The sequence below is a fragment of the Sinohyriopsis cumingii genome, chromosome 8, assembly GCF_028554795.1.
Source record: "Sinohyriopsis cumingii isolate HCF-2022 chromosome 8, ASM2855479v2, whole genome shotgun sequence".
Classification (NCBI taxonomy): domain Eukaryota; kingdom Metazoa; phylum Mollusca; class Bivalvia; order Unionida; family Unionidae; genus Sinohyriopsis; species Sinohyriopsis cumingii.
This window is the reverse complement of record NC_142968.1, coordinates 57,300,329-57,313,990: the sequence shown is the minus strand read 5'-3', so window position 1 is coordinate 57,313,990 and position 13,662 is coordinate 57,300,329. Positions and strand designations below refer to the sequence as shown.

Genomic DNA, 13,662 nt, shown 5'->3' with positions numbered 1-13,662 from the left:
AGGTTCTCAAAAGAATGGACAGAGAATACATTTTATTTAGACGATCACATGCTGATCATTTCATCAAACATACATAAAAAATTATATGGAACAAAATGTAACATTGCTTTTAATGCTAAATTCTGCTAGTAAATCTACAGATCTGTCGAATTTCAAGATGTTTGGATGAATTATGTGTGGCAACTTCTTTAAGAATTTTTTTTTCTGCTCCTGAAAGAAATGTCAAACTTTAGTAAAATGCCAGGCATTTTTTCTCTCAGGTCACATTTTTGCAGTATATTTCTGGATCACCAAATAATTTTGCACAAGTTTAGAATGCCCTGGTCAAAATATGTACCTAGGGACAAAAGAAAAGAAGAACAATATATACAGTCCTAACCATTTATACAGACATTGCTTTGAAGTCCAGAGCCCATAGTCTATTGTTACTACCAAATCTGTCATGCTTATATCGACATAAGATAAAAAATAAATACAAGACTGAAGCCTGAGGTCCCAAATTGAAAAAATCCTTTGTTTTCACCTCGTTTATGTCAATAAGCTACAAGTTCTGAACCATACTTAATTCTACAACTATCTAATGTTGCTAGAGCAATAACAAATGGGCATCTGTTTGGTTCTCCAACACTGGCTTGTCATGGTGAATTTAACTACCGGTACATGTGCACCCATCACCAAAGCAAGATGACTACAATCTTCAATAAAAACAAAACACCTTTCATCAAAGGAAGTCAGCACAAAACCTGAATAAAAGATATGGAATCTGATCAACTGTTGCATTTTCCCAAGTGAATGGAACATGTTCATTGTGCCGTGAAAGTTTATGCCTACAATCGCTACCAATGGTAAAACGCAAATTAAATTCCCAATCATTTTAAACTGTAGATATCTGGACTTCAACTTAACTAAAGGTGGGACATCGTGCGAAGATGTTTGTTAACATTTTTTATTTGTTCACATGTTTTCATTTCCTTATGAACAGCCTCATCCCATTTGTAGCCCCCCCCCCACTTATCTCAACATCCATTATGTCAACAATTTTACCTTGGTCCCAAGGATGTCAAGATAAACAGGTAGTACAGTACAAAGCATATAAAATAGGACCATGTTAACAGTTTATATTATCATCATTAATGTCAATAAGGTGCTTTATTTTAAATTACATATAATACTAAATACTCCAAAAAATAATGCCATCTTTTCATACACTTGCCTTTCTGTGTCTCCATGACTCTGTCTTCTTCTGGTGTGGGGCTACTTAAAGTCTGTTCCACAAATTCGTCATATTCATTTGGGTTTTCAACAATTTTTTTCAGCTCCTCTTCATCTAACATTATTCCAAGTCGATGAAGACAATCACTGACAACTCTTTTGCATGTCAACCTGTCTTCATCATGCAAACCTAAGCATTCACAAAATAATTTATTAAAAGATAAATGTAGGGAAATAACCAATCTGGAAATAGGGCAGGTTATAAATTAGGCAGATGTGATGTGATGTGTAATCACCACATCTCTAAAAATAAACCACACTGGCAGTGTCTTAAAACCTTCAGACAAACTGTGCAACCTAACAACTAAGTTTCAATGTTATTACATGGAACTAACTGAAAATGATATTTCTGGGTTGAAATTCCCTTACAAATTAATAGAAAGTCACTGTTATACAAATGAAAGGGTGGTTACAATGTCATCTCTGTAAAAGTGGAAACCTAAGGAAGTATATATTCCTTATTTCATTAATTTAGACTACCATCCTGTAATATAACCAGATAAAGGTCACTGTCTTGGAGCACAATGCACTTTCCATAGTTTAACTGTTAGACATTAACTATAGGTTTTTGTCTAGCTAATAAATGGTATAAACTGTGGACTTTGAGATGAAAACATTAGAATGTTTCTAATTATGCAGTGGCACACAAACATTTATCTTCATACCTATTTCATATGTCTATCACAAACTAATAGTAAATTATTTCTGGAACAGAATTTACAAACTCCTTGAAGCAATGGCACCATCATATCTGCCTGCATCAATATTACGTTTATGGCTTGAACATCTAAATATAGAATAATCCAAAGTAATGTAAGAAGGTAATCCTCGTCATAGATATTTCTCAACATTCCACAATGACTTGTATTCTTTATAAAACGTAGATTTGTCAACTGATTTACCTTTTCATGCCAGGTTTGACACATACAATCCTTTTAAAATTTTGAAAAAGTGAATGCATGAAAAGTTTTGAATTGTGCATAATTTTTCACCTGGTAAGAATTCAAATAATCCTCAGGAATTCCAAAAGGAACCACATAAATTTAATAATAACCATGTGTCCTTGGATTTTTCTAATGATTGTTTGATTCTAAATAATTATTACTGTGATTGCCTTTAATAATCAAATTCATTTAGACTAGATATCTAACACACTTAAGTTATCAAACAACATAAGCTATCTTTTAAACTTGAACTGATTGCTCCTGTAATTAATAAATACTGTAGTAACTTTGTGAAACATCCTCAACATGGAGATGTTGCAGTAACTTCCCTTTGTTTGTCCATACATTTTTTTTATGTCTGTCCATAACAACACCTCCATAAACTGCTCAGTAGAAATTCATTAAACATTGTAATTATTTTGCTTCTCTGGTAAAATCTCAAGCTCCTACCTTTTGGAGTCCCTGAGAATATTTTATTCAAATCTAAGAAGAATTCAAAATTAAAAGAAATTAAGAGTTAAAAAGTTTTTATGTCTAAATAAATACACAACTTCTCATACATTTCTTGAAAGGAAAGAAACTTGCGAAAGATACAGTATTAGTATTTCTCCTAAGATAACCAGAATAAGTGGGAGTTAAAATAGCGTGTAATCAGGTGAGGCTGTCTTCTATGAAAATTTTCCCCAAAATGTTGGAAATGTGGATAGACCATAACTAAGCACATAAACTAACAGTATACAACTTTACTTTGTTACAATCTGGGTATTGGATATAAGTGTGAAATAAATTCATACCTTTAGAAGAATCAATGATTTTCTCAATGATTACAAATTCTCTCAGGAATCCTGGCATTTCCAGTGTTTCTGATTTCCCTGCATGCTTGACAAAACTTCGGAGCAGTAATGGTGTCACTGTCTGGGTTTTGAAGAATGCTTTGCCATCTGGAAAAGATAATGTTAAGCATGATTTCTTTTGTTAGAGTTTATAAATGAGAGAGAAATTATTTCATTATTCCTGAGGTTAACAATAATTTGCTTTAATTGAAAGGCACACCGATTCTCACAGGCAACTTGCAGTGGTGCTCTGTTTAACATAAGGAACAGTGGTGGTGTATATGTATCCTTTAAGTAATCAATCATTTAATAAAATAGTTATTATGCTTTAAAGTTACATTCCAGATGATGTTTTCATTTGACAAAATACATATACATGTTTTTCTGGCAACTGCTGTAATGATGTCCATGCAGTGACCAGGTCATTATCATGCTAGACCAATTTCAGGGCCAAACACAGACCCCAATCCCTATTAAAAAATTAGGTGTATTTTGCAAGTAGAATCTCAAAATTCCCAATGCAGGCAAGTAAAAAGAGAATATTACATCAAACTATTGTGTAAGCTAAATCTAAGCATCAGAGATGCAACTTCATTTTCTTTAATCTGTAAAATTTTTGTTGCATCCATCAACGATTCCATAAAAAAGATTCCAATCTGACAAAATGACCTACTGCCTATGTTCTACTCAGTGATATTGGTATGGTACCTAACAATCATGACCACTCTGACAAACAAGCCATCTGGTATGGAGGCACTTATGACCACTGCATAATACAAGAAAATGAGGGATGCTCATATGTGTAAACCTTCAGCATGGAATGACTTTTCTCCCAAGATCAGGGGTGTCTCTGATCCCTCCTGTCACTCATTAAAATCTACCATGTATCCAAAATGATTATTCCAAATTTAATTTTTTTTCTCCATGTTTTCACATTTTGGTTTCAGTATAGTATATTTATGGTAATACTGCCTGTGATCATGTGACTGTGAACTGCCTTATGCAGGGCAAGACAATGTAGTTGCTAATTTCACCCTCTGAAGCCTGTCATGGTGGATTATACTATGTGTGAACAGAAGTAATTCAGAAATGTTTAAAGAAGTTAATTGATTATGGATGGATTACTAAAGCACTCAACAGCATAAAACAGTGAACATTACTTTGATTCTCTCTGTAACATATGTTCTGCTTCAGAGCTTAAAGTTATCAAGATGGATTAGAGTCTATACTATGCATGCTCAAAAAATAATTTGGACAGGATTATCTCCCATTGCCCACAAACACAAATCCAGACACCAAAATATCACATGAAATTCAATGATGGATGGAAACTAGAATTTCACTGGTTGCAAACAAATTCAAATGGGTATAAGCAAGTTTTCTGCTTTTCCTGAAAAGGTGACTTTAATTTGTTTTGTTAGCAAGAATGACATCATGCAGAACCCCATCTCATAAAATCATATTAATTGTAACAACAAATATGCCATCAATGAAATCAGTGTTTGAAGAATCTGCATTAAATGTGGAAAAAGTTATACACAATCTGTTTTTTTTCTGATAGCAGATCATTTTTCTTATCTAGTCAAAATAATATTCACAGTCTATGAAATTGCACAAAAGTTCCCATAAAAAAAGACAAAAACAACCCACATATTTTATCGTTCATAAGAAATCATAACCTTAATTTTATAATAATAATAATATTAATATGAATAAGAGTATGAAAATTTATCATATAAACTCACTGTCATGATCAACTACCTGCAGAATAAGACCATGATCTTTAAGCAAAATATGTGTTAGACACTACTTTGTACTACTGCATTGCAAAAACTGACAAACACCACTGACCTTAATTTAATCCTTGGTAAACATGAATATTAACCTGACTAGAGTACAAGTCCCCATTGTAATCTAATGCCTGAGTTGAACGGGGTCTTCATCTTCATCTATAATACTAGCTATTGATATTCACTGTCCGTATTAAAGAGTGGTGACAGCCATGATAATGATGACACCAACGGTGTCTACAAATTAGGCTTAAAGTCACAAAGGGTGTGATGGTTTACATAACTGTGCTTCATATGGAATGTCTTATTGACATTAAAACAATACTGTTCCCAGACAGTACCAATCTTGAGCAGTGCTGCCAGGTAGTAAAGAATATGACTCTACCTACTGACAGGAAATAATTTTAAATTTCTTTACGAACTCAGGACTGTTGCACTAACATTGCCCCATTCCAATGCAGACACTAGAAGGACATTATCCATTATGAGGAAATTTCAGGATCACTCTAGAGGAAACCTCAATCCAATAAGAATACATCAATCATATCCTAAGTGTTAACATCGACAATGATGAGGACTTCCATAATATAACCCAGGAGTGACCTAAGAAATGCCATAAATAGTTATGGTACATATGAGAGTATAACTGGCAACAAGTTCCTGTTAAAGAACTGTTTTCTGATGATATGATATGAATACTTTAATATAAATAAAATGTAGGTTTGTTCAGTAGTTGTACATATATAGTACTAGTGTTGCTCTAAACATTTATTGAGGAATATTCAAGGGAAAATGATCTATGTTTTTGTTGTTGTTTTTTTCCAAATTCCCAAAACTAACTTTCTCCCAATGCCAGAAAACAAAACAAAACAAATACTGGGTAAGAAATATGAAATTCAAAAATACATCTCATGTCCAGCTTTCTCCTTGAGATGAACTTGGCTTGAATGTGTACTGAAGAGCAGTCAGCAACTTTGAAAACCCCGGAGCCAAAGAAATTGAAGTTTGACATTCTTTGCAGGCTGAACATTTTTGTTTTATCATTGCCATATTCTTATGCTGCTAGAAAGAAAGCATTCTTCATTCTTCTCAACAAAAAATGTCAAGGGGAAATATGGACCAGAAAGCCACCGAAAGCCTCTTAAGGGCAAAACTTAATAATAATAATTAGTGCCATCAGTGATCTTGTGAATGAAACAAATTTGCTTGTTGGTTTTATGCTCAAAAATATCTTGGTGAACTACAAGATACACACATCTTCCTTCATTAAACTGTCATACACTGCCTTGTGTTAATTAATCACAATGGCTCAAGAAGTATACTTTCTTTCCTGTCCCAGCCTCAGAAATGACTTGCCAGTGATAATCTGCCCCTCAGACTCCAAGAAACAGAAAATTAGTAACAATAGTGAGGAGAAGGAAAATAAATCTCCGAAGGTTGTAAGAAATCATAAGCATCAGTTGCAAAATACTGTACCAATGTTTCCCTTTAACATGAGACAAATGATCATGAGAATCAGTTTTATCCATAAATAACAAACAATCCCAGCTATGAGATCATGACTCAAAAACGAATGACTCTTGAGATTTCAGTTTTGACTCTTGAGGTTTTCATTCTGACTCTTGAGATTTTGGTGTAACAGGTCATTTGACTCTTCAATTTTGAAATCAATTATGAACCATGACAGTCACTGGAAATTTTTCCCATAAAAAACAACAACAAACAAAAAAAAATTGTTTGGAAGGAACAATTAAATTAATGAGCAGGCAGAGAATTCATTCTTTTTATGAGGAGACAATTCCATAAGCCTTTTGATACTTAAGAATGAGGAAATTCACTGATACCTTTAGCAGGTAAATGCTCCATTAGCTCGTCCACTGTGAAGCTCGAACTGTCTGTCTTACCCATCTCCTGTAATCTTTCCTTCATTCCAGAGGACTGCTTCTGAATATAATCCCCATATGTTTTAACTGCAAAGAAGGACAACACTATGTATAATTCAAGATAAGTATGCAGTAAAAAATATCAAATAACACTGACATAAAAAAATAGTAAAGTTTTGCTGTGGTTATTTTGCTGTAAAAATAATACGTAACAATAAAAAAAACAATTTAAAACCTTTTATTGACTCTTGATCTACCTAACTATAAATGGTACATGTGTAGGCAGGTTTGTCTTCCTGTCACTATCTAGCAAGCTTGCTTTATATACATAACAAGACAGTGAATCCATATTTCAGAAAATGAGACACATTTGTAAAGTATATTATGAAACATGAGTGTCATGAGCAGCATGCTATATACCACATGTTTAACAGTCCTCTACGCAGATAAACTTTGATTAAGCAAATAATCATTTCTTCTTTCAGTGAAATGAATATTTGACCTTTCATTCCCAAAATTGATTGACTTCTTCCTTACCCTAAGCGCAAACCATCTACAAAGTTTGCTTGAGGTAGATCACATAAAATTGATTTCATTGTGTGGAAACCATTTGAATTCTGTCACTGAGGCCTTGACCTTATAAAATTTGACCTCAAAATCAACAGATTTCTCCCTTATTCGAAGTGCAAGCCATCTACAAAGTTTTGTAACCAACGGTTGATGTGGCTTGACTTTTCTACCCTAAAATGACGGGATTCTTCCTTACTCAATGTGCACACCATCATCAAAATGTGGTAACTGTAGATAGTGGTGAAACTGTTTTGCTATTGTATTGATAAAAACAAACTATTTTTTTTACAAATACTTTAATGTGTTCAAGCATCCACCTTGAAAGGTTTACCATAGTGATTTTTCAATTATGGATATAAAAAGAAATACAAATTTACAACAGTGAAAATGTACACAAGAATAATAAAGTGGTATTGAGTAAAAAGTTTGAAGAACTGAAAAAATAAACCTTCTTCAAAATGTGCTCCTGAAATGTACCATTATACACTGATTATGGAGCCAAAAAAATGTGTTTCCAGTCGGCTGACAATTCCTGTTTCTCACTGCCAACCCTAGCACTTTTTTACCCCCACGGTAAAATTACTTTTTTTTAAAATCACATTAAATATATATAACATTTAAAAGAAAAACCACCTAACCCTAATTTTAAAACCAGTGCAATAGGAAATCTATATTTTTGGCAGGCCTAAGCTGAATCTAACAACTGCATGGACCCAGATCTGCCACTGCATAATTCACTGGCAGATCTGGGTTTATACAGTTTGTTATGAGAAATCAGTAGATCAAACACAGACCTAAATCTGCCAGTGCAACATTCAACAGCAGATCATGGTCTATGGTGTTTGCAGCTGGACATAACTTATAAGCAAGTATATATGGTACAAGTTCTGTACAACCTAAAACTGAAACATAATTCAAAACAAAAGATAAAGTTAAGGGCATTTAAGATTATGTCTGTATTAATTATTTAACCTTGGCACATCAATGCTAATCCAGAATTAACCATTTTGAAATCACATAATTATTTTCCCCATATTTCTTTTTTTAAAAATGCTAGAGAACTATATGACTATTTATTTTTCCTTCTGTCATCTGTAAAACTCTGACACATTAAAAATGAGAGTTGCTTAGATCAGATCATGTCAATGTTTTCATTTACTGCCAGGAAATGAATATAAAAAAATTAAAATTACAAGTTTCATGTCAAGGTGACAAAAATCATGATCACAACTTGAATACTTAAATGTACGTTCAACTATTCATTTATAAAGAGACAAAACATACTCTCAATTGTTTCAATTTCAACTTAACTGAAATCTGAAATTTTAAATTATTCAAATAAATTTCTGTCAAAACATCAATTTCTAATGTTGTTTAACAAATCTTCTTGGCAAATTACAAAGGCTATATAAACTTCAAACAAATATATCAATTATACATATTTCTGAAATTTAATTCTTATATATATATATATATATATATATATATATATATATATATATATATATATATATATATATATATATATATATATATATATATATATATATATGTATGTATATATATATATATATATATATATATATATATATATATATATATATATATATATATATATATATATATATATATATATAAACTTTTTAATAAAGTGTAATTACAACAAAGAATGATTTTTGTGCAGAGGATAATCTAGTTAAACTTCCCTTTCATATTCTAAAGGAAATGTCCATCTTCACTTCTGTTTTATCAATGAATTATAAATACCTCATTATGTCTGAAATCGACCATTGATTACTTTGGAAATATATTTAAAACTAATTCCCAGAAGCAGTACATTTCAAACAACAGTTTCTAGCTCATAAATTGCAATCTGACCTTAAATGCTAAATACAAATGAATCAGCAATATAGTATTTAGACAATTATCCTAATCTCTTCAAAATCACCAAATCCATTACTTTTACAATATTGCATTTCTATCCATTCACTGAAGTTCCATTTATTGTGCAGCTATTTTACATACATGTTATTTGTTACATTTATGTGATGTCCAAAAGTGACATCCATCCAACAAAACTCAGTCAAGAACTACAACAAATAATTTACAATTCTGACTCTAACCAACTACATGTATAGCATCAGTTCATGCAATATTACATACAATTCTCCCCAACTATTTGGCTGAATACAAATACGAAGTGTACAAAATAGGTCTACCAACAACATTCAAAATTTCAAATGTAAGCAAAAGTTTCAGTTCAGTAAATTTAATACATAAACTAAAAGTAAACAGTTAACTGTGTGTAATTTTTGCATCCTTCCGCCAGTCTGTGTAAACTAGGAAATTGACCTGCTCAAGCCTCAAACGCTGAACGTTAAGTCACTATACACAATGAATGAGACTACTGACACTGCAATACCGTGGTCCAGGCAGTAGGCAATGCCTGGCTGCAACCACAGCATATATTATGTTAATAAGAGAGTTACTTCAGCCCACTTGCTGTAGCAGCCGCATATGCAGAAACAGATGTCACGTGACCACTATTCATATTCGGTCCAAACGCTACGATTCAGCCGAATACCGAATAGCTATTTGGCCCACTATTTGGCCCCGAAGCGAATACGAAGCAAATGTTTGGTACAGCCCTAATCAAATTTAAAAATAGGTCATACAATTTTTTACATTTTCTTTCCAAACGACATTCCTATTACACCACAATTAACTATATGTAAGGAAATTTCGATTAATGAAAATGTCACTTATGCCGAGTGGAGGCAGTACTTTAATAAAAAATAACAAATTAAATAACTTTTTATCAATTGAAATTTGTGTTCTAGTTCTATCTTTTAGTTCCTCTTTAGTGTAATCGTCATAAATACAATGTGTCCTCTTGTAATTAAATGTAAAATGTGTCAATCTACCGTAACAGCTATATCTGTGAGCGTTTCTCTGAGAACCTAATTAAGTGCTGACCGTGTTTTGATAACTGACTTGCATTGTTGTATTGTTGCACTGAATTAAAAATTGGCCTCCTTTGTATTATTATTATGTCTTTTGAATCACATTAAGGAGATGGAATAAAAGAAAAGTTAAAAGGCATGAAAATCCTACAAACTTAAAATCTAGCAGACGCGTCGTGTGTCAGCTGAACTCACTTCATTTGATAAATTGAACACTGTTATAAATGTTATTGTGTATGTTACATAAACTACATTAAATTAACCAACTCTTTCATAACTGTGATCAAAGATAGCAAGGCAGCAAAGCGAAATGAATACTTTGTAAAATAAAGAGCTTGATTTCACAGATACAGACCATTGTGGGCAAGCGAGTTTCAGAGAATTCTTGAACTGGCACTTAGAGATAATAATAATAATAATAATGAGGACTTTGTATAGCACCTAATCCTTAGAAGCTCTAAGCGCTTTACAATATTAGACAACACCTATATGATAAAAAACATATAATGATATGATTACAAAAACAAACACCATGAAATTAGAAAACATTAAAAAACATGCTGAGAATATTTAAGGTAGGAAACATTATTAGGTCTTTAAGTTTGTTCTTGCAGTCGAAATAAGTGAGTTTTGAGAACCCTCTTGAATGTGATCACTGTGTCTTTGTGTCTAAGTTCAGTGGGCAATTCATTCCACGTTGCTGGGCCCTGGTATGCAAAAGAACGCTGTCCATATGACTTTATTTTCATACTTGGAATAACGAGTATACGATTGTCAGAAGAGGACCGTAAGTATCTTGCTGGTGTGTACACGTGGGTGAGGTCGGATAGGTATGTTGGACTAGAGTCCGACAGTGAAATGTAGCACAGAGAACAAATTTTGTGTTTGATTCTGGATTGAATGGATAGCCAGTGTAGGGTACAGAGCAGCGGGGAGATGTGCTCTGATCGTGGTACTCTAAGTACGATCCGAGCAGCTATGTTTTGAACTTTTTGAAGTTTCTGGAGCAGATATTGAGATGAACCAGACAGACTTGAGTTACAATAGTCCAGTCTTGAAAGTACTAATGAACACACAAGTGTTTTAGTGGCATCAACTGAAAGATATTTGCGAATTGAGCTGATGCGTCTCTGCTCAAGATATGCAGCCTTGCATATGTTCATGACATGTTGGTGCAATGTGAGAGTACTGTCCAGAGTAACACCTAGGTTTCGTACTGATTGTGTGAATTTAATGTTGGTGTTGCTGATATTTATTGTTTGAGGTAAAGGATGTGACTGAGAAAGTCTTTGTGTTGTGATCAGAATGGTCTCAGTTTTATCATCATTCATCTGCAGCTTGTTACATGTCATCCATGATTTCACATCAGAAATGCACCTCTCTACACCTTAGATGGTAGCATCAACTTCAGTTGGGTGGCTAGATTTGTATATTTGGGTGTCATCAGCGTACAATTGGTGAGACACTGGATGATGATCTATGACACTTGAGAGTGACTGAGTGTACAGATTGAAGAGAACAGGTCCAAGAACAGACCCATGTGGAACACCACAAAACAGATCAACTGGGCTGGAGTGTATTCCATTTGCAGATACAATTTGTGTCCTGTTGACCAAGTAGGGCTTGAACCACAGCAAGGCTGTATCATGAATGCCAAATACATGCTGCAGATGGTAAGTAATATATCATGGTCTATTGTGTCAAATGCTGCAGACAAATCAAGGAGGGTGAGAACTGTAATCTTTCCACTATCCAATGCAGAGAGAATGTCATTAACTACTTTTAGAAGAGTAGTTTCAGTACTGTGGCGAGGGCAATATGCAGATTGTACATTACTAAAAAGACTGTTTGAATTTAGATGAGATACAAGCTGGGATAGAACAACCTTTTCTAAGATTTTTGATGTGAATGGGAGATTAGAAACTGGGTGGTAGTTCTTTAAATCATTATGGTCTAGTGTTGGTTTCTTCAGCAGAGGCTTTACAATGGCAGTTTTGAAAAATGATGGGAATTCCCCGGATGAGAGAGAGGTATTAATAACATCAGTTAGTGAAGGCAATACTGGATCTAAGCACTCAAGCAGCAGTAATGTTGGAATTGGATCAAATTTACATTACTTTGGTGCGCTCTTCACCAGGATTGTACGTACAAAATCCACTGAGACTGGTTCAAATGCTGCTAATGGTTGTCGCTCAAATTCTGTATCCCAACTGTATGGTGATGACTAGACAAGTGAAATTGTGGTGTCAAGCTTATCTCTAATGGTTTGTACTTTGTCACGGAAGAAATTTGCAAACATGTCCGGAAGGTCAACTGGAGAGAAGGTAGTTGGAAGTGGTGTAGATTTGTTCCTTGACATCAGCTTGTTAGTAACCTCGAAGAGCTCTTTGCAGCTGGAACTTTCCATGATCTTAGTAGTATAGTGGGCTAATTTCGCTGCATGGACTGTATTTATGACATTCTTCTTAGCGGCTTCATAGATTTGCTTATGAATAGTGAGTCTAGTGAAAAGCCAAAGCCACTCAGCTTTACAGCGGTCTCTTTTAGCACTGAGAAGCTGGTCCCCAACACTGCTATACCATGGAGAACATTTCTGAATTGATACTCTGCACTTGGTAGCTGGGGCATGTTTGTCAAGCAATGAACGCAGGCAGTTATCGAGTAGTTCTGCTGTAGGAGGTAAGCAAGTTGTTAGGTTAGCTTGGATGTCATGCATTTGTTTGGTTCTATTTATCATACGGAGATTTCTCTTAGTAGCAGATAAAGGTGGAGGGTTAGGGACTGATACATCATGATGGCATATAATGCAGAGGTGATCTGATGCAAGGTCATGGGATACCAGGGAGGACCGTAGAATGTTATCATCAGGTCTATGAAGAATGCAGTCTAAAATGTGACCATGTTTATGGGTGGGTTGGTTAACTGATTGTTTGAGGTTGAAAACATTAATGGAATCTATGAGTTTTGATGTATTTGGGTTTCTGGGACAGTCAAAGTGAAAGTTGAAATCTCCAAGAATAATCAGGTTGCCACCTATCGAATTTCCATAGTCCAGGAGGTTCAGAAACTGCTCCAAAAAGAGTCAGCCAACTTGTTTTTTCTACTAGGACGAGGGCAGTATAGGCAGAAAAAATGGACTGACCTTTGCTCCAGTGTGAGTGTGGTTTGGACTAGTTCAAATGATGTGTGGTCGAAATTGAATGTTGTGGTGTGGTTAAGATATCCTCAAGGATGATAAGGAGTTTCATTGTTACTTCTAATGAAATCACGACATCAATATTGTACTAACTGAACAATACAAAAATTGAGTTTCGACGTAGAAGATGTCTCACGAAATAAATGTTGCGTGTTTTTTAAATAAAGGAACCTTGTTTGGTGGTGTATCAACACTTAGTCTAGTTCCCTGC

At 34.1% G+C, this 13,662-nt stretch overlaps 1 protein-coding gene across 1 annotated transcript in view; it reads right to left on the bottom strand.

Moving 5' to 3' along the window:
• Positions 1-13,662, bottom strand: part of LOC149793591 (uncharacterized) — a 93,575-nt gene that overhangs the window by 18,863 nt on the left and 61,050 nt on the right. The window contains exons 6-8 of the mRNA XM_089969021.1: positions 6,684-6,809; positions 3,011-3,157; positions 1,214-1,402 (exon numbers count right to left, since the gene is read on the bottom strand). Coding sequence (XP_089825147.1) covers positions 1,214-1,402; positions 3,011-3,157; positions 6,684-6,809 — 462 coding nt within the window. The remainder of the gene's footprint in view (positions 1-1,213; positions 1,403-3,010; positions 3,158-6,683; positions 6,810-13,662) is intronic.